Raw genomic sequence first — 22,385 nt, 5'->3', positions numbered from 1 at the left:
ACGCATACAGTATTTTCTCCTTGTCTTTTACAGTGAGAGTATCATGACAACGCAGAGTCACTACCAACATTCCATCCCGCTGTGGACTCCTATAAATATGTCAGCTCTGATAGGTGATGTACGTATTTAATGCTAACGTTGTCCATGTTTTCCTAGTGGTTGAGTGATCCCTCTGCTAACTGCTCTTGGAAAACCACAGAAGAGCAAGTGGGGACTGGTAGGGAAGGATAATCTCTTCCGTCCTTTCTTTTATGTCAGCACTTTCCCTCATTTCCATGTCCCTTTATGTTTATTTATGTTTAGGTGCAAATTAGAAAGAAGTAAACTTGATTTTCTGTTGGAAAATGGTGAGCTTTTGTGCACATCTGCTCCAAATGATGTCCTACAAGTTGGGGAAGATGCTTCCTGAAAGCCTTTCAGCTTCCCCCGTGGAAAACAGCCATTTCACCTGGCTGGGAAATATTCACCACTCACTGCTGCCACCTACCCCTGCCGTAACAGCAGGAATACAAGTGCTGCTTCTCACTGGGCTCCCTTCCTGTAGCAGATAGTAGCAACAGCCAAATACTTTTTCTCTCCCTCCTTGTATCAACCTTCACCAGTAGCAGGACAGTTTATTTATCAGTTTCTTCCATCAGGAGGAGAAAGCTGCTTGTGAACATGCTGTTTGAGGTTAGGCATTACTGCTATGAGATAAGCAACCATCAAACCTGGATCACTGAAGGATTTATTGGAAAGATCTGAATAATCTTTCCAGTGTGCAGTATTTTAGTCACCACACTAAAGAAACTGTTCCTAATTATAGCATCTTACCTCACTCTTGATTACCCATTCAATCGCTGCTCACTCTTAATACTTCCAGTAAGCACGCTGGTTCTAGTCCTTCATGAAACATGCATCAAATTATTTCCTGTAAGCCAAGGTAATTGCCAAAGGCCAACTATTCCCAGTTCCTGATGACCTAATTTGATTTAAGTAACCATATTTTGGACTGGTGAATTCTAATTGCATTCCAGCTAATCTAGACAAAGTACTCCCCACAACTGAATAATGAATAGCCTTTTCTATTGCTTTTTGGGAATCATTAAGTATGAAGTAGAAAACAGCAATTGATTAGGTACGTATTGAAGAAATGCAGAGCAGAATATATGCTGCTGCATGCATAATGAGCATGCCATTCAACGTACGAAGGAAAAGTCCCTTCTTCCTCCAGTTCAAAGCAATGTGCTAACAGCTTCCTGCTTGACTCCATGAACAGTAGGGGCTTACACAACTTGGACTGCTTAGGAGGAGCACAGATAAATCCAAGTCAGTCCTGAAGAGTAAATAGCTGACCAAGAAAGCACTTGGCTCAGAACAGCAGCGTGTGATTAAGGGTGCAAAGTTCACGAGGTTTTCAATGACCTCCAAAGGGCTTGAGGTTTGCAGGAATTTTTCCTTGCATTGTGAATGGCTTAATCTTTTCAATTATTGCACAATTAATGCCGTGTTGTACGGAAGGCTAATAGATTACAACACTAATAGATTACAACAGGTAAGCATGAATAACACTAAATGTGTTCATTAGTGGAGAGCAGGGTAATGGCAAAGACTCCCTAGGTTTCACAAAGTCAGAAACTACCATTGGCAAAGTGATTTGGGTTCATTTTGCAGTTAGAAACGATACCAACATTGAAAGTTAAAGAGCATTTGCTATGCTACGTGAGTCCACATACGCCTTACTTCTGTTTTCTTACCTCTTCTTCTCCTTCTTCCTGATACTGTTCATCCACATTATCTTCCTGCTGGTCAGGATTTCCTGCCATCTGCAGAAAGATCACGTTAAAATTTAGTTCTGCGTACATACCTATTAATTTTAGAAGACCAAGGGTTAAAGCTTCTTGTTCTGGGACTAAAGACTTCATGTCAAGGCAAAGGAACAATAACAGCATACGAAGTTATAGTGCTTTCATTAGCATTAATGATAGCCTGGCTACATGATTTAGAATTGCCCTAAATTAAAAAATAGACAGCAGAATGATTAAAATAAAATTCATTTCACAGAATAAAGCAAGACTTTCCATACTAATCAGGAAGACAATGACGTACTCTTACCAATAAAGACTGATGTCATAAAAATACAAATTATCTCTGCCTAGAAAAGTTTACAGAGTGAACACAACTCAAGTTGTGCAGCATTCACTGGAATGACCATAGAAGGAAATGGACACCACTGCTTACAGTCGATTGAGTGCTGATGGCATGGAAACAGCACAGCAGGAATTTGTGCAAAAACAGTAAGATCGTACGAACAGGAGTTCCTGCAGGCACTTACGGGAAGGGAAATAGGGGCACCCTTAAGTGTGAGATTACAGAACCTTGCCGAGTGAATCTCATGATGAAAGCTGTACTGGTGTATCACCAGGAATAGTTTCATACTTCTACCTGCACATCATACGTGGTTTAAAAAAGATCTTTAAGACTGGAGTTCAGTGTTCTATCATCAGGCAGTGCTACACACTGTTCTTAAAGGGCACCTGCAGATCTTTCTTTCCCTTTACTGACCACTAGGTGCTCTTCCACTCCCGGATGTCCTTGTTTCTCGCTGTTCTGCTTGTGCTTTTCATTTTCATCTGGTAGATTTTCTTCTCTCTCTTGCTCAGCCTCCTCAAATTCATCTTCTCCCTGGTTGTTGGGGTCATCAGCAGGGTTCAAATCTTCCATGGCTGCCTTCTGTAATTTTCAGAAATGAATATTAAATACATATTTTTAATCTCACAGCCAAATTCCACTTCACTTGAAAGCTACCCTAGAGCATGAGCTATAGTAGAGCCAACTCCATACCCACTGAAACCAGCTGGAATCTCTACACACATCAGGGGTCACTACATCAAAACCTAGTCAACAGAGAATTGTCAGTTCTGAAAGAAAGAGTACTGAACACATGCTAAGAGGACAGAACTGCATGCTAAAACCTGGAATGAAGCTGATGACTTATTTCACATCAGCTGCTGAACTCTGTTTACTGACTATCTGTCAACTGACAATACCTAATAAGACCAGCTTAAAAAAAATACCTAAGAGTTTAATTAATGTGCACAGCTCAGGAGCTGATGACATCTTTCATGATCAGTCTGTCCTATAATATTGACCTCATCTATGTTAACAGGAGCATGGAGGAAAAATCCCAAACACACACCAACACAGGCAGTCTTCATCACACTTTACCATTCAAAAAATTAGCATTTTATTACTGCCTTTTTTTTTCAAGAAAAGCGTTTCCAATATCTTTATAAATGACAATATAAAGTTCCTTTGATATATCTGCTATACACATAAATTTGCTGAAGACGAGGGGAGGAAAAATGATGCACTTTATGTTCTACTACACCAAGTAAGATGGAACTTGGGGAAAGCACAGTACTGGATCTCCTGAAACTCTGTGAAATCCATATTATGGCTGCATTCAGCGCTGCAGTTATGTTCTCTTTCAAGAGCTCACACTTCTTCAATACTGAAAAGGTTTTGATTTAGTGATCACAGATTCCTGTGGGAAGACTCCAGCTGGTTTCAGTGGTTATTAAGTTGGCTCTCACCCTCTTATCTAATGATAAGAAAAAAAAAATAGTCACCACTCTTTGACTGACCACCAATGAATTACTTCTGTTATTTTTTTGAATCCAATTTTCCCTGTTCAGTCCCTGCTAAGTCCAAATCCTTTATTCCACATAAAGCACAGATCAAAGGAATGTAGAAAAGCAACTTGCTTCCAACAAGAAAGCTCTTTTTTATTTCTTCCCAAATCAGTAACAGCAACTTTAAATAGATCTCGGATGTAGCTTTAAACTGTGAAACTTGTCTTCCTAGCAGACCTCTGTTTCACCTTACTTCTGCAATGTATAATTATGTTAGATGAGACTTCTGGGTTTTCATTTCAGTAGCAATTGCAATCCATAGCATCTTAATTCATACTCACTGATTCGTCAACCTGCTGATTTTCTACTTGATGTTCTGGTTCTTGCTGTTCATTTGCATTATTTTGATCATCTTCACCTTCATCCTGGTGCTGGTTGTCACGTTCATAAGCTGACAAATTTTTGATATTATTATTGTATTACAGAAGTTTCTACTTAGCCCTTTTAAGAAACAGTTTCCTATATACTAGCTTCCATACGTGCTTTTAGCAGTAGTTAGCTTCTCCCTGAAGCATTTACTAAACAGATAATGCCAACAGAATTATTTTACTGCTAGTAGGAAACCAACACTGGAAGATTATGCAATTTGAAGACATCCGACAAAATCATAGGCAGAGCCAGGAACGTAACAGAGACACAAGCCTAGTGGCTTAATCAAAAGGGCGCTCTTCTTTTCAGGAATATGGATAGGATCTTTATTAACACCTGTATTTTAGTCAGTCAGTTCAGCCAGTGTTATTTGAGCTTGGGGTTTTAAACTGAGTTTGTATTTCATTTAAATCCAAACTGGATATTAAAATCTCACATGAAAGGCAGTTCAGAGGGAACCTATGAACATGGTAGGGGCATAAATGTTATCTTACCTGCTTCTTCTTCCTGAATACCTTGCTCTTCTTCGCCTTGTACGATGTCATGGTCCATGTTATCATAACGAGCCTGTTGACTGAGAAAAGTAAATGCAAATTCATCATTTCAGCTTCAAAAAGAATGTTTCTGGTTCAAGAGACAAACTACCCTACCTCATCTCTGCCTCTCCCAGCTCCTGCCAGAACGGGTTCCAGTCTAGCTCTCTATTAGCTGTCGTATTTTTGGATCACCTTTCCTGAAAGAAGGTGCTTTGTATAGAACCAATAGTCATTTGTTCCCCTGTACTAACTTCTGTACTTATATTTTGATATATACCAACAGGATCTCACTTGTATTTTTAGAACTCCTAAGCTAGTGTAGTCCATAATCAAAGCAAAATGCTATGAACTGGAACACGCACTCATTACTCCAGACATCAGAAGCTTCTATAGTAAAAGGGAAAAAAACAAAACAACACCAAAATCCACCAAAAACCACCCTTAAAAATAGCAATCAGATTTATCCTTGGAAAGAAGGAAATGAGGCCCACTGTATTTATTTAGTTTCTGGGCAGTCCCGGTTCATAGCATTCAACCAGCCTCTTGTCAGTGGTTGTGTGGTGGAAGCCATGAAGCCCGGAGCCCAGATCATAACAAGCTTATGTAAAAGAATTTAACCTTAGCCGGTTTTTATAGAGTTTTTCCCCGTGTTCTGCCTCTTTCTGTAGCTGAAGCTCTTTTTCTTGAAGCTGCTGCTGCCGCAATAGCTGTGTTCGCAGTCTTTGCTGGTGCAGCGATTCCTGATGTTCTCTCAGCTGATCAGCCTCCTCCGCTCTTTGGGCTGCAAGGTGCTGCTGCTCCAGCTGTTGCTCATAGGCTGCCTTATATCTTTTTGTTACAGCTTTTGTTGGTGTTATCTGTCAGAGAAATGTTTTAGTCATAGTTTAATCCTAGATTCAATGATCAGAAGCAAGCATGCAAAAAACCTATAGCACCAAAAAGAAGAGGGAAAGTTACACCGATGCTACATGCAATCAAGAAAATTACAGACAAGATTTTTTGTTTATTTTTGTCTGTTTAAATTTGTATTAATTTTTCACTGCGCAAACTTTGGAAGTTTTGACATGTTTGTGGAGAACATGGCTAAGAGGATAATGGACTTGGGGAAGCCATGCATTTCTTACACGTTAATAAAAAAAGCCAACATGTTACCAGATAGAAAAAGCTTTGAGGGCTGGCAATAAAGACAGTAAATAGGCTTCTGTTGACTATGGGTAGTTTCAGTAGGGGCTGCTTGTGAGCCTTAAGTGAGACGCTGCACATTCTTTACAGCCAAATTGTAACTCTTCTTTCACAGCTTAACCTATCGCTGTTGTTCTAATCCGCTGCACCTGTTCAGCAATGACTTCTCATCCCATTGGAGTTGCACAGTTAATCTGCTAGGAGAGTAAGTGTTTACAAGGCCTAACGTGAGATCAGTAAAACGTATTTTCCATTGGAGATCCGATCTGGAACGTAAATCCAGGTTTCACTGGTTTTATTTAGAGCTGCACAGAGCAAGACTTGCCACTGCTCTGCACTGGTTTTCCCTGACTATTTTAGTCACATTCATCTTGTTGTTAAAGTTCCCTTTTAAATGACAGTGAACCCTTGGATGGAAGCATTTACAGAAGGCAGCTATACCTGAAAAGGAAACTCTGCAATTTGCTGAGATGCATCAAATTAGTAAAGTGGGACATCTCTTCATCAAAGTGCTGAACAGAAGTCCTTGGCAGCTCAGGATATTCTATGATTTGTGCTCCTCACCTATCTTCTTTCCATCACCTACCACAGGCCTCAAATTTAAAGCAGGAGATAGGATTCAACCTGACAGCTCTTTTCTTCCATCTGTTGCTTTTTATCAGCAGAATTAATGTTCATTAAGCTGCACTTGGCAAGCAGAGCAGTGAGCATGTGCTGAAGTTGAGGCTGGATCCTATGCATCTAAGTGCTTTGAATCCCAAATATTCTATAAATATGACATTAGTTTTACCTAAAACCAGGTGAGTGCTCTGAATCCCAAGCTTTCTATAAATATGATTTTATCTAGGAACAGGTGAATGCGATATAGGGCCAGCAGTGAGAAGAGATGCCTCCATTTCAACAGCAAATCTAATCAATTAGTAGGAAAGAGAAGTGCTCCATACCTCTGACTGAGAACGTTCACCCAACATGTTGGTTTCTTCTTCCTTCTGTTCCTGTTTCTTCCACTCGTGTTCTTCTGGTACTTGATCCTGTTCCTCTTCTAAGTGCTCAGGCTGACCTGCCTGCTCCATTTCTTCCTCCTCAAGTTCTTTTTTGTGTTCCTCTTCAACTTGATCAACATGTTGCTCATCATCCTCTCCAGCTTCTTGTTGCTCCTGAATGTTCAGTTCTTTGGCATGCTGGCCCTCATTAGGCCTTCTTTGTAGATGAAAAGGCTCAACTCTGTCTTCTCTTTCCTGGGTATTTATTTCTTCTCTCTCTTTTGGTTTCTCATTCTGAAAAACAAGCACAAGACATTAAGGATTTCATATTTTCAAGAGAGCTATAGAGCAGATATAGATACCTTTATTCCAGCCTGCAGTAGCGGATCTGTAGTCAGGAGAGCCAAGTGCCTGCCTCAGAACAAACTACCCTTCCTGCCAAAAGGGATGAGTACCCAGCTCCTGGCTCTACATAGCTAAACAACTCGTTGCACAATAGCATCATAAATGCAGTTTAAGCCTCACTTTATTCTGAGGTGGAATGAAACTATTACAATTTTGTATCTAAAAAGAATGCTCTGTTTTTATTTCCTGTAGGTTCTGCCAGTCAATAACTCTAGTAAAACAAAAACACAACTGGCATTTTAACCTGTAGACTTTACCCACATCTTTGCCTTTTTTATCTTTCAGCATCAGGTAGTATGTCAATTTTAAGTATACTGACTTCAAGTGTGCCACTGAAACCTTATGAAATGCATGAAGAGAGAATTTCTTCAGAACTAAGCTAGAGCTTTTTATAACACATGAAATATCTAAAATGTTAGGGACAGCGTATTATTAAATTTCATATTTTTAGCAACTTCTGAAAACAGCTTACATAAAACCGTTTTAAAGGCCTTTGAACGTCATCTTGACCGTAGTTTTCTACTATTCAATCAAATTAAACTGTTCCTAACTACCTTATTCAAGAAGTGACAAACACGTATAATTATCCACATGCTTCTAATGGAAGCTGAGCACACAGCTAGTGTTTTGCTGAATGAGAACTATTTCCCATAGCTCCAGTCAGTGCCCTGTACCTCCTTAGGCTGTTCAGCCACAGCTTCGCGGTGTACTGGGAGGCTGCTGTGGGGAGACGGTGCCCGCACCTCTGGTTGCTCATTTGGTTGTTCCAACTTCTCGGGCTGTCGGAAACTTGGCATTTTGTTTAGTGTGTCCTTCAGTTGTTTGTATTCCTCCACCTGGGACTAAAGTCAACACATTAGTTACACCGTGTCCCGATCAACAAAAAACAATAAAACTCTTTCAATAAAACAGTCACCCCGAGTGAACTTGCTGGCAAGACATATGCTAGAAAAAGACTCGATATTCACATCAGAGCAAAGACTGGGGAGGAGCAGGGATGAGAGGTTTTAAGATTGGTTGTTTCCATGCGCTAAACAGCATTGATTCATCACAATCTTTTCAGCCAAAGTGCACATGCATACAAAGATGCTGGAAAAATCCCCATGGGACAAAGACAAAGATTTGTTTTTTTCATGCCAAGCAGAATTGTCAGAAGAGGATGATTCAGTTTTCTTGGTAGACTAAAGCGAGGGAAATTAAGAGCACCACAACTTCTTTACCAGTAGAAAGCAGTTCATTTTTTTTGGAGCCAGGAGTTTATATACACACCGTGAAAACGCCAACTCCACAATATTTAGGCAGGTGTTAAAAAAGACAACAGTCAAGGTACACAACTGAGGCAAAGAAAGTCACAGAACACCTTTGGTGAAGAGCAAGAAAAAAAGGAAGAAAAAAAATGCAACAGTAGGATGTTGTATTTTGGTTTGCAGTTTAACTCTGTACAAGATCAGAGTATTTTCAACAAGCTTTGAAGTCCAGCGTGAGAAGCAAGACTGGCACACCAGTCACTGTCTATGCAGCAGAGAAGAACAGAGTAAAATTTTTGAGACGTAAGACTTATAAAAGCTGACCAACTGCACAGGCAAGAGGTGGTGCCCCATGACAGGGTTTCTCTTTTGCTCCAGTGGAGGTGGTGGGAGTGTTTACTGTTTTGAAGTCAGAGGTGCATATTTCATAAGTCATTTAAGAGTTCGGGTTAGAACCGTTACGCTTTACACTCAGCACTGTGTGTGTCACTTCGTGTGTGTTATGTGGTATCATAGCAATCAATAGTACAGCAGACAGGCACGATGCATTGATGTACAATGCATGATACTCATACAAAACAATATCCACAGTGCTACGGATTGACATGATGCAATGCATAACAGCTCTGAATTTAGACGCACCTCGAGGCATCTTCAAAAGACTATGGCATCCATTAAAACGGATGGGCCTAAAAGCAAAGCAAAGCAGAGTTCAAAGTAATTACACTCATCATTCCAGAAGGGCACTGCTGTTCCCTGATTAGCTGCTGGAGAGTCCAGTAAGAAACTTTAGAGTAAAAAACAGTATTTACTTATCAAAAGACTAATACACAGATCTTTGATTTTTCTCCCCACTCACTGACCATGCAGAGAGCCTAAGACATGTGGATATTTAAACTGTGCACGTCTAGAATCAAAGTACTCCACCCCACCATACAAATCATTCTAAGCTGAACACTGTGATCCAAGGCCACAGCCTGAAAGGTATTAATGCTGGCAGACAGACGGGGTTTGTAAAAATATATGAAGGATCTGTCTGGCTGTTTGAGCTATGGGAAAGGACAAAGATCACAGCGCCTTAAAGATTCAGGTCACAAGTACCTTAGTGCTGTGTTAACTACTGATATTTTATGTCTAGAATACACCTAGAAACAGCAGGGTAATTTACAGAGCTGTGTTTCTAAGCAATAATTCCTTGTGAACTTTCTGTAGCTAGTTTGCAGGAAAAACTGCATGACTGTGCTGAACGCCTTCTGTTCTGAAAGGCTCTACAAGATCCTCCACTTGAACAAAGGTTCTCCATGAGAAATGCCACAGTCTGATTGCAGATAGAAAGGCTGTGTGTGACACAGGTGTTCGAAATAAAGAACTGAATAAAAGCCAGAAGTAAGAGGAGCCTCCCTTTGGCTTTAGTGGACCTTACATCAGACCCTCAATCTGCTCTGGGTGAGTTTCTGATATAAGCAAATATGTACCATGTAACTAATAGGGCCAGTGGGAGGAGAGGTTACAATTAGCTTCCAGTATGTTTTCAGTGCTGGAAATTAAGAATCTTCACATATTTATTCTCTGAGGGGCTTTTCTGGTCTTTCCCTATCTTTTGAATATCTATATGTGACACATAAAACAAGCAGAACTCAAATAAACTCAGTCCTTTTAGTCCTACTCATGATTTTTTTGGACCTTGAAAAACCCTCAAATGAAGAAAATTAGCCAAGAATAAGAGTATCTTCATGCTGCCTCATTACCTTCCCTCTGATCTTTCACCAAAGTCTTCCTTGCTCAAAATTTCCTTCCTTACTCCTAATTTCTGATCCCCTGTGACCTACACAGGCTGTACAGCTGACTGAATTTGCCATAGTCTAGCAAAGTTTGAGCTATGTGGACAGATCATTTGAAATTGGCATTTAAGACAATGCTGCCTTTTTTAAACAAAAACCTAATTTAGGTTTCATATGGCACTTGCATACTTCCATATATACCCGATCCCTGTAGCACTGATGTATATAGCCTTCTAGACCTTCTAGTTGTACACAAAATGGAACTTCATGATATATCAATACGTCTGCATTGAGGTCTTTAAAAGTGATATAAGTGAATGTCAGAAAGTGAGACGTTAAACTATCAGAAGTTCTATCAGAGAAGACAGAGAAAGGTATTCTACAGCTCTCGTGAATGCAGGGGTACTTTTCTTACCAGTAATACATGCGCTCTTGGGCCTACAAACAGAGCTTTGTGTTTTCTGACAGCCAGATAAGCTGTTGCAGCTTCTTCTTGAAAGCAACCTTTTAACTCATGCATTTCTCTGCAGTGTGCAGCATGGTGCTACCTGCAAATTCCCCATGCGAAAGGCTACATGCAGAACGTTACAGTCAGCTGAACTAAGAGAAACCAGTTTTAAGGAAGGTTAGAGCTACTACAGGCTGCTTTCCTTTCTGACCTGTGCAGCAGCTAGTGCACTCTTGTGGTCTTCCAATGTCACTACAAGCTGGTTGTGCTGGGAGAGTAAATTCTTATGCTGTTGCTACACAAAAAAAAAAGAACATTACATGTTTCACAAAGGTCGTTCTAAAGGTAAATTAGGTAGCCTGGGGGGTTCTGAGCTAAGAAGATAATTCAGTGTATTCCAAAATGAAAATACCGAGTTGGCATAACAGCATTTATTTATTTAACCTGGAATGCATATTAAGCACAGAGAAAGTGAGCGTGCCAGGAAAGAAAATTCGAAGGCCAGAATTTATGTAACTAAAAATTGGAGTCGATTTCAATAAATTCTTGATAAAATAGAGCTGGGAAACGTTCTTTTTGGCAAACACACAGTTCATTACTTAGTCAAATTTCCGATTTCTATACTAAATACTTCTCTTCCGATTTAGTCTTTTTTAATTAGTTATTTTAAATGAGCATGTTCTTTAAATGCTGGTGGCAGAAGACGAGAAATCCAGTTCAGCTATATTCTTCTTTTGCCACAGTAGATAAACTGCAACTCTTTGATAGCATCCATTTCTGGCTTGTTAAAACTTGGGAAATTTGTTCTTGTTGCCAATTGTTTTGACGGTTCTCCTTCAAAACAAAGCCTACCTTTACATCTTGTAACTGGGTATGAATGTCTTGGTGAGCTTTTCTCAACTGTCTGTTCTCCTCCCGTAAATTATACAAGGATTCTGTTTAAAAGAAACAAAATAGAGAGGTTAAACCCAGATTTATAATACTAAAGCACTGCAACATGAACTACAGTTAATTCTAAACAACTCCTATAGTAAAACTGGATTAGAGTAATTGTAGGATTTGCTTACCTTACATCCCCCCCCCCCCAAGAACTTGACATTTTTAAGGAGAAAACTTAATATTTGGTTACATTTTATTTTGGTGCACCCACTGTGCAACTGGAACTATGCATTACTGTTCATTCTAGGGACTGCAGATGGCAAAATTCATTATGGTAATCTGAATCTTTAAAATGCAGAAAGGAAGACACCCTCAGCTCTTCCCTCTTCCCCCACATCGCATCAGGTGAGTGAGAGTTTCGTTCTGTAGGACTACGCTATTATTTTGGAAAAGGTGCCCAGATGGCCAGCATACTTAAGCAGCACTATGTTCTGGGACCAGGGAGAGGGGCTTTTCTTCCCACTTGTTACATTATGGTGATGTGGAACATTGTAAGCAGAGACAAGCAAGCTCTACCGACACGCCAAGCTGCTAGGCTGCAATCCAGCTCAGCCCAAGAGCTCGCTGTATGACTTCACTGGTGTGGTGCCAAGGCAGAACTAATAAACACAGCCTCTGCCTGCAAAATACTGTGCAGACAAAACTGCAGACAGCTCCAAAACTAACTCGTGTTAGTGACACATGGCAGAAAGTGGCCAAAGGCCCTTGATGGGGAACGCCTCACCCTTTTGTTCTATGCTATTGTATAATTAGGATTGAAGAGTTCTGCAAACTGCAAGAAATCTCCGTAATAGGAAGCAGGATGCTAAGAGTAAAAAAATTAATACTTCATCCCCTAAGTATACAGGTGCAACATGTTTCAGAGGAGCTGAGAAAGACAGAAAATTAGGTCTATGAGAAACAAAGTATGTAAACTCTCTTCATGAAAAGGCGCATTTAGATCTCTGATAGAAGTGATAAAAATTCTTTAACTTTTTTTTGTAAACAAAAGGCAAAGAGGGAAACCTATTTCTCCAGGTTTTATATGAATCTTAGAACTAAAAATGAATGGTATGATACTGATAATGATAGCCTCTGACACTGATGGGCTTTTAAGTGATACATTTCTTACTACTTCCCTAATCTAGACAGGAACATGAGGCACAAATATGAAAAGCTTTCAGAAAGGCCACAGAAAATCATCAAGAAAATGTAACTTATCATAGGCATAGGCTGTACATGAATGACCTGTTAGCGAGAACAGAGAAACTGCTTTTGTCTCACATCACACAAACACAATGACAGACACACACTTTAATATGGAGAGCCAGCATATACCCTTCAGCTTAGAGATCTCCTGCTCTTTTTCCTGCTGCAGTTGTAAATATCTCTCCTTGTGATCACTGAATGTTCTGCTAAACTCTTCTCCTTGTTTTCGGTGATCTTCCTCAAGGTCGGCATGCTGTTTCTTTAGTTCTTCATGTTGACTCTGCAAATACCAGGTTGGACACCGGAACAGTTCTGTATTAGCATATCCGCCTAATATTGTCTTTGGCAATTTATTTCATAAGTCCAGATGAATACGAAGCTTTCATAAAAGGAAGCTTATTATTCAAAGCATGCACACTGCAGATCCTTTCAAACACAAAATGATCTCTGTGATGAGTAGTCTCCTGTTCTAGGGCTACGTCACCTCACTCAGCAGTTGCACTGTCCCATGGGGAGCTGCTGAATGTGTCTAAGAAATTCCTTAGATGCCAAAATAAGTAAAGTTTGATTAGTCACTGCTCCATGCAAGTAATTGCATTTGAGAAGATTAGATTATCCACTGGAAAGCCTGACTAGTAAAAACTGCAGTAAATCATCTTCCAACAGTACTGTTATAAGAGGAAGGCACCATCAGTGTACTGATGTTCTGGAATGAATTTCCAGAAGCCACTGAGGCCGTAAACCCTTCAAACTGCAGGATACCAGTGTCCTGTGACACTGGTTATCTCAGTCACCTACCTTCAACATCTGGTGTTGTACACTCAGTGCGCTGTATCGGCTATTTGAGTCTTGCTGTAAAAAGAAAACAAAAGTGTTCATCAGAACAATACTGTCATTCTTCTAACCTCTGTACGTACGGTTATTTAGCAGTTGCAAGCCAATGGACATAACTTCACAGGAAGCAAATTAAGCTCTCCACTTGTTTTGGCTATAACAAGTATGCATTTTTTGCACTTACTGCAGCAACTGTGTATTTTTAACATACGTAACTCAGCTCACAAAGTCTTCCCACTTTCAACCTGAAGTGTCCATAAAATACTAGCTTATTCTCTTCTTATAGAGTTCTCTACAGGTCTCCGGGTCCTGGTTTACCAGGCACATCTTTCCTTCTGGCACTTGGTATCTAAAACAGGTTCATTATTTATTTATTTATTTTTATACTTTTCAGTTCAAAGACCATTTGTTAGAAAGCTGTTACTGTCCTTTTTCCTGCAGACTAAGCAATGAAAAGATTTCCAATGCCTTCTCATTTGCCTTTGCACTTTAAAATAACATCATAATGTTAGAACTGCAATACTATAAACAGGAGGATATTTCTTAAATTCATTTGCTAGAAAGATTATCTATGTCTCATAAAATAAAAGGTAAAAATAATTAAGAATGGCAGAGCAGAAATGGAATAAGAGCTCCTTCAATTAGCACTTGTGAGACCTCTTCCTTTGAACAGCTATAATTGCAAAGCACTTCCTTTTTCTTGCAGCTCAAATGGCATCAAATATTAGCAAACTATTAAAAGCTGGTACTAGGAATGATGAGACTTACCCTTCCTTTATTTAGTGTTTCCTGTGCTTCTAGTTTATAAACAAGAAAATCTAAAACATAAAAGGAAAAATACAGATGAAAAAAAAACAAACATTTGCACTTAAATAGCATAACCATCTGTATATAAATTCTCTTACGAGCTGAATATTCATGCAGTTACAATTTTCCAAGAGATCTTCAAGAACAGAATTACTTAACAAAATGTTCATATTTTGACCAAATATTTTCATTCAGAAAAAAATCATAAATAACAATGTATTTTAAAAATGTGTGAGATATAGGGGATATAGACTATGAGGCTCACATGTAGAGGCTCAAGACTGTGGAAACAATTACATACATCACATGAGCTTTCTCCGCAGAGGCGCAGTAGCATCATTCAAAAGGAACAGGACATTTATAAATCGTGCATATTTGTATTATGATAAAGATATGTACTTCGAAAAGTTTGAAAGTCAACACTAAATTGAAGCATAACAGAAATTTCTTCTTTTCGCTCCTTTTCAGGATTTAAAAATGATGACTCACCTTTGCATACCTATGAGGCAGCTATCCACCAGATGGCACCAGACAGCTATCCGGAGCTGCACACTAAGGTTTTTTTTAATGTTCTTAACTTTTGCTAAAGTAGTTATTTGAACTCAGTGGCTGAGTCATCGGATTTAGCAATAATGCAGACTTTACTCTGAGAATTACAGTGAATTTACAACTACGGAAGACTTAGAGAAAACTCAAACTTTTGCATTCTGCTAAAGGTTCATTGAGGGCAGATGTTAAGAAAAAAAGGTAAGAAATAAAAGTGTAGTAAGAAATAAAATGTGTGAATATTTCTCTGTCATACACATCAGGAACTTAATTTTAAATCAGAAAAAGGTATGCAAGCATATGTTTACCTTTAAGTAAATCAGAGTGAATCAATTTAACTGCATCAGACTAATTTCACATTGGAATGCAGGAAAAGATCCCATGTTTTTGTTACAAGGTTTAACACTTCATTATGCTGTAACAGGATTTACATGCGCCCATACTCCATATACATTTTTGTTGTAGGTATGTCCATATACATGCTTCCTGTGCATACTGTGCCATGTTGTAGTGATCTGTAAAGAGCACTAAAAATGTATTCCACAGATCTGCCAAGGTGGTCCTCCTAATGTGTTTATTTTATTTTTAATATATTGACAACTCATTTAAAATTGAACAATACACATCTAAAGTTACTATTTTTAATAGTCAATTTATCATAGATATCAAGGTGAAAATAATATTTTACCTTCTTTTGCTTTCTTATGTTCAAGCCTTTCTTTTTGCAATGATTTTTCTAATCTTGATCTGTGTTCATATACAACTGAAAAGACAGATTTTGTACACAGTTAATTTTAAAAGCAGGATATTTAAAAATATATAAAAATCCCCACCTCCCAGAACACCCAAAGAAAAAACTTGTACCCAGAAAATACAAGTGGAATGAGGTCATAAGGTTAAGGGCTGCTTACATTTTTTTTTTTGATGTGATATTGGTCCTGAATTTTTTATTTCTATTGCATTACAGGTTACAGTTACTGCATTCTATCCTTGGTGGAGAGTCTGCTATGGTTGTTCTACACGAAACCTACCAAATCATCGCTCCTTCTAGGGTATGTATGTACACATTTTCCCATGCTTTCCTTCTCTTCTGCCTTGTTTGTAAAGAGACAGGAGATAAAGCAGGAAGAACAAAATAAGCCATCTGAAGGGCTAGCATAGCTAAAATAAAAAAATACCCGGATCCCATGACGCTTCTCCGTAAGGCTTGGGTATCAGAGACTGCTAGTCATGGATCATTTCAGTTTGAGAACAAAATTTAATCTTCACTGATTTTTAACTCCATTTATGCGTTTCCTTTGAGTCAAACTACCCACATGATATTCTGGAGATGAAGAAGCGGTCTGTGTGCAGTGCTTCAGGCAAAGAGCAACAAGCTGAGCTTTGAGGCACAGCTTTCAGAGCACATCCCACAAAAGCCTCGACAGGCCAGGCAAAGGCAGGCACGCAGGGTGCCAGCATGTCCTCCATGGGGGGGCATCTGCTAGGAAAAATCGCATGCCTTCTCTAGGAAGGGTGTCCTGATGTCTTTGATAAGCTCTCTTAAAGCCAAGATTGTGTGAACACCTGCGTGTAATCCAGACAAAAATGAATTGACATCTGGTTTTACCTGCCAACAGGGTTTTGCTTGTAAGAATTTTTGTTGTACCCACACGTACTTCGGACGTGCCGTATCCCCTGGCAGAGGGTTCCACCACTTAGGTACATGTTGAGCAGCTCTTCAAGCAGTACGTGCTTTGCAGGGTGAGTTTTGGATGTGTCTCAGCAGACAGTGAACATCAGACCCTATTTATCCTTTCCTCACCACTCACTAGACAGAAGGATCATTATCTAAAATAGCCAACTTTGCAGCAACAATATTAATTAGAACTCTTACAAATACATAATTGGATTTGCTAAACCTCAGTTTGACACCAGCACCTTTCACTGTTTGAATTTTAATTTGCACTCTTGCACCAAAGAGCTGTTCCACAAATTAAAGGAACGTGATTTTTTCCTTCAAAACTAGGAAACTAATTCTCTGAGAACTAAACCATTGGTGTGCATAAGCCTTCAACAGGAAGTCTCAAACAAAGATTTGTATCTTGGCAGCCACAGAAAACTCCTCTTATACCTTAAAAAGCATTCTTAATTCCCCCATGCGGCATTCTGCAGGCTCTTTAGCTACTGGCTTATCTCAAAATGTTTACAGTTTGGCTTAGGTGACAAGGATTGATTAGCAATCCTGCCTCTATCCCTGCTTTGCTATTTATCATCTAAAGTCAAGGGCATCAGTCAAGATGAACTAATGTATCAACATCCTCTGCAACAAAACAAGCATTTAATGAACACTCACAAAGTCGCCAGCAAGTAAGTTTCCAGAGAAGAAGAAAAGATGGCAGCACTACAGTAATGGTTTTATCTAGGCACCGAAGATGGTGAATGCTGAATCACATTGCAAAAGGAGCAGCGGTTGTAGCATAGCAACTCAGGAGAGAAATGAAAATCCATAATGGTTTTCCCCTCCCATGCCATTAGGAGTGGAAAGAGGCTTTTTGGCAAGCAGACTGAGCCACAAACGGATTCTGAGGTAACGTTTCTTGTTGCACTTCTTTGCCCGCAGGCGACCTTCCGCAGCTCCTCCTGGGGTTTTAACAAGTGGGGAACTCACAACAAAGCCATCACGGTAAGGGCCGGAAGAAAGGAGAAGAGGGATGCAATGCTTTAGCTTTCAGGGACCACAGTGCTCTGTAACTTCCGCATCCAATTTTGGCTCTGCTGAGCTCTGGCTCTGCTGCCCTCACCCAGCACTTGGGGTCGTTGGTGCCCCTCCCGGGCAGCACATCCTCACTGCCACCTTGTGTGTGGCAGCCCCTGAAAGCCTGGGATACAGCCTGCAGCGTCCTGACGCAAGTCTCTCAGCCGACCAAAAAGCAACCAAGGAGGAGGGTAAGAAAAATGGCCTCCCACCTCTCTTCCCACCTAGTTAATGTGCTGGTCGAAACATGTTCTGCAACATTTTTTCCTCTAATAAAAACCCATGACATGCAACATTAAGAATAATTGTTAAGAAAGCATAGCTGCCATATTTTCTCACTGGCTCTTTTTGGGAGTAGGTCAGAGGTCAGATTTTGTACAGATTGGAGTTTATCTGCCATTAATGTACATGGTTCCTACCAGTAAGGAACTTCCTAGGCAAGAGTCCAAAGGCTTGTTGCTGTAGCAGGGGATTTCTCTTTCTCCACTACCAGCATGGATACACTTGAGCAAGAATTTCAAATATATATATATGTATTGAAAAACATGTTTTCTATTACAGATTTCCCATCCAGGATATGGAAACTATATAAGGAAAGGGATAAATTCCTGGCAGTGCGATGCAGACACAGCACTTAAACATCTTTGTCACAGGGTAAGTTCCCCCACCGCTAATCTCGTACTAAGCTTTGCACAAATAACTGTACTTTGTTGACATGTTATATTCAATAGAACGGTACAAAACAAAGGGAGAAACATGATAATTTAATGTTAATATGCACTATTCCCAAACCAAAATAATGGCAGGTATCGTGCCTAGGGGACCTATATAGTGTCACCTATGTGAGCGAACAAAACACAACAGGAATGCACAGGAAGGTGATCCAGCCTCAAAGGGCAGGGCCCAGAAACAGAACCAGTAAAATAACAGCTAGTTCAGACACCCTCTGTCTTCAATAAGCAGACACCTAACAGTTCTTGAATTAAGGTGTGAGATTTTTACCAAGCAGAAAGGAAAGTGGAGGAGCAGGTAGCAGGGGAGGAGGGGAAGCTTCTCAGCAGATTGCATCACCTTGTCCATAGCTGAACGTTAATTGCAACACCGGAGTCAAGTTATCTGATGAAAGCAAGTTTATTTAACAGTCGTAGTTAGCTCACTTGGCTTTGCATCTCTAAGCAGTTAAGCTATTAGAAAAAATAAGCTATTATAATACATATAAAAGTATTTCTGGTTTTACATTATCAGCGACTCTGCAGCTGTGTTACTTTGGCATTTTGGTCTGTCTGAAGCATGACCCAAAAGAGTCCTGAGCACCCCAACACCCATCTTACATACTGAAAAATTAAGAACATACTGGAACTTAAATATACACAATGCCAGGAGTTTCACTAAGTGCAGTGTTACTGTTTCTTGAGTAATTCTGCAATCCTTCTCTGAGCTCACAGTACTACCATCTTTGGTTTAAAACCAGCAGATTTCAGTAGTCTTGGCAACATTCAATGTTATTTTGTCTCAGACTGGGGCAGAGTTGAACTGAAGCAGCAGAGCAGGGCCTACCACACCAGCACTTCTCTGGTAACACTATGAAGGGCTGTAGAACACAGACTTGTTACAGAAATACAGTTACATCTCCAGTTCTTGTCACCGCAAAGAAAGCCATTTAAGTTGTGATCCCATGCAAATAGCTTTCCTGTTTGGAGAAAAACATTTCTATTAGGCAAGTAATCCCTTCTAGAATAGATTTTCTAGTTCAATGATGGTGATTAAAATTTTGATCTCAGAAGAGATTTCTTGACTCATCTGATGCTAATGTTTCATGCTGGGAGAACACATGAGCATAGCACGACCTGCTCTCCCAGCTCCAAGCTCTGCATGCCATTAAGTCAGCGAATCTGCCTTCAAACGGGAAGATCTCCTGTTTCACCACTGCCAATCCAACCAGTAAAACCCCTACTGGTCACAGGATGCACTCCGCCTACTTGAAAGCCTTATTTGAGAGGTTCTTCACAATAAATCAGTATTCCAGTGACACTGCAAACATCTAAGAAAAATAAAGCCATAGAAACATTCCCATATTAAAGAGTAGGAAAGCTGTATTTTAAGTAAAGTGCAAGAAAACAGCATTACAGAAACCATATAGTTACAATATATTGAACAAAATATTGAAGCTATTTCATATTTTATGCCCTTTAAAATGTCTGTTTTGAATGCATATAAAAAGAACAGAAATAGAAGCCAAGATAACACAAAGCTGATCGTGTGTGAAAAACAAGCTTTCTTCTGGCTTAATTAAGGAACAGCTTTGTATACAGGCAGGCATGGGCTGCTCTCACTTTGTTCACTGAAAACCCCAACTAGCACTGCAGGCAGTATCACATTTACGTTCACTTTAAAACAAAGTCCTACACTTCTCAGTTTTCACATGTAAAGAACCAGATAACAGCTTTGTCACATTACAACCAGTTACAACACAGGAACAGGCAAGAAAATCCACTGCTTTTAAAGATCCCCCCCACCAAAAATAGCCTACCGATTAAAGTAAGGCTGTTCCTCTAGCTCAGTCAGCTCTCCTACATTAAACTAGAACTGGAGAATGGGACTTGAGCAAATTATGCAGCTTTGTGCTGCGTTAGGAGGCATTTATGTCAAAGTTAAAAAAAAAAAAGAATCTACCAGATAAAACCTACCCAAAGATAATGCAGAACTGAAGACTTGCATTTTTATGCAACTTTTTTTCTAATCTTGCAACACTGGCATCTTTTCCAGGTAAGTTAGATTGTATCTGAAAAACCAGAGGGTAGTTTGGGAAGTACCTGCATCCTGCTGGTCCCTACCACAATCAGCTGTGAGACTCCTTCCAGCACTACGAAATCCCACTCAGTCCCTGGGGTGTTGACAGGGACAGTGATCACTGATGCTCTCTGTGGAACATGCCCTGCATCAAAGGGTTTGTACGAAGCTCTGCAATGTTGAGTGTGGAAACAGATTAAAAAAAGATATCAGAACTCATCATGATAGCATCATGATAGAACTTCAAAACCGCCTCTGGAATGTGTGCAGAGGTCAGATAAGCATACAAGAAGTTTTATTTGCTTTATCGAACCTTCAGCCTTGCATCTTCAAATAGAAAAGGAAAACCTGAAGCACAGCACACAGAAGTGTTGCAGATCTTAGAAGTTTGCTTGCTTGCAGTTGTGAAACGGGGGAATTCAGCATGCTAATGCAGTTCATCCCAGAAACACATGCTTATGTTTCTTAGAAATAGTTTTGGCTTCTATTTGCTTATCAGGATGATGCAAAAATTAATTTCTAAACTGGAGTAAATATCTAAATTTAACAGAATCCTATTTCACCCTCCCTTATGTACTGTCTTCTTTCTTAGAAGTTAAGACCACCTCTAGGAAACAACAGGTTTATAAACAAATTGCAAGTAAAACAAAACGATGAGGTGGGATTTGGGGAGGTATTTATCATGCTGAAGCAGTGAACTGGAGTAGGTGCTGCCCAAAACAAAAGTTTAAGAAGGAACATTAAATGTGATTTAATGTTTAATGCTTGCTGGGCTTCAAGCATGACTTATTTGGAAATAGATCACATTTTCCATCCCAGAAGAGATTTCCTGCACACTCCACCAACGATTTCTTCCAGCCTCTGGTGCCGCCCATGGTCAGATTACCATCTCACCCTGCATGTGGCATTTCCTATCCACCTGCCTATGCTGAAGTGGTTTTTAATTTGTTTGGTTTTGTTTGCTTTTTTTACAGTGACAAATGCAAATAGTTCAGACAAAACCTGTTCAGTGATTTTCGACTTAGATGCTTAATTTTATTTTTATGATTGTATTTAAAACACATCCTTCTGTCAGACACAGGTACATGGCTGTTCAACTCCTTGGCTGGCGAGTGGCCTGAATGCTGCTTATGTTATCCTTTAAACTACACAGGGTGATTAGCAAATTTCCTTCTAACAGGATTCCACTCCCCTTTTTATTTATTTTCCTCTCTCTGTTCTCCTGCCCTTTGTGTCACAACACACAGGCTCGTTTTGTAGAAACACAAAAACATGCAGAAGGGCTGCAGCGACAAGTTTCCTTCTCGTTTCTGAACGTCTGGGGCTGCTCACCTCTTGGCTCCAGGAAACGAAGGCCTGTTCCTTCTCTCAAAAATTGTTTTAGAGCTCTTCCAACTTTCTGAAGAAGTCCAGTGACTCTATCTACATGCTGCTAAGATTGTATTTTTCCATATATATAAACTTTTTTCAGGTATATACATTCAGATACTACTATAAAATTGGCATTGAAGAACAAAGTGTGTAGATTACTTCATATATACATTCTAACGGTCTGTCCCAACTGAAACCTACATTTGCACCTTTATCTTAACGAAGTATGGCAAAAATTGATGCAATAGCTACAGTTATCAACTTACAAAACTGCTAAACCGCTTCCTTGAAGTTGTTCAAGGGAGCTGTAACATAGGGGTCTTGGAGTCAGCTTCAGTCGTACGTTTCAAAAAGCTGCATACGGAAATCAATAGTTTAAGTTCGTGGTTCATATTTTTTTTATATTTTTTTTAAACAGATCACTATCAAACCTTACGATATACATCTGAGCATGACAGATTGACTGAAACACTGAAAACGTCATTATTCAGCGTGGTGGCACGAATAGGAATAGGCTGCCTACCGTGCCCTCCAGGAGGGCAAGCAGG

The 22,385-nt window shown here is 39.7% G+C and overlaps 1 protein-coding gene across 2 annotated transcripts in view; it reads right to left on the bottom strand.

Annotated features, from left to right (window-relative positions):
• Positions 1-22,385, bottom strand: part of GOLIM4 (golgi integral membrane protein 4) — a 32,360-nt gene that overhangs the window by 2,559 nt on the left and 7,416 nt on the right. Inside the window, exons 2-14 of one of the 2 annotated variants that reach the window (XM_013174658.3) lie at positions 15,628-15,702; positions 14,355-14,404; positions 13,551-13,604; positions 12,882-13,032; positions 11,478-11,560; positions 10,837-10,920; positions 7,824-7,991; positions 6,706-7,038; positions 5,198-5,436; positions 4,538-4,617; positions 3,956-4,065; positions 2,545-2,712; positions 1,737-1,805 (exon numbers count right to left, since the gene is read on the bottom strand). In XM_013174658.3, coding sequence (XP_013030112.1) covers positions 1,737-1,805; positions 2,545-2,712; positions 3,956-4,065; positions 4,538-4,617; positions 5,198-5,436; positions 6,706-7,038; positions 7,824-7,991; positions 10,837-10,920; positions 11,478-11,560; positions 12,882-13,032; positions 13,551-13,604; positions 14,355-14,404; positions 15,628-15,702 — 1,664 coding nt within the window. The remainder of the gene's footprint in view (positions 1-1,736; positions 1,806-2,544; positions 2,713-3,955; positions 4,066-4,537; positions 4,618-5,197; positions 5,437-6,705; positions 7,039-7,823; positions 7,992-10,836; positions 10,921-11,477; positions 11,561-12,881; positions 13,033-13,550; positions 13,605-14,354; positions 14,405-15,627; positions 15,703-22,385) is intronic. The other variant, XM_013174659.3, reaches the window with a different exon arrangement.

This window comes from Anser cygnoides, chromosome 9 (genome assembly GCF_040182565.1).
Source record: "Anser cygnoides isolate HZ-2024a breed goose chromosome 9, Taihu_goose_T2T_genome, whole genome shotgun sequence".
Lineage (NCBI taxonomy): Eukaryota > Metazoa > Chordata > Aves > Anseriformes > Anatidae > Anser > Anser cygnoides.
The sequence above is the reverse complement of the archived record's forward strand: the minus strand, read 5'-3'. Positions and strand labels throughout refer to the sequence as shown.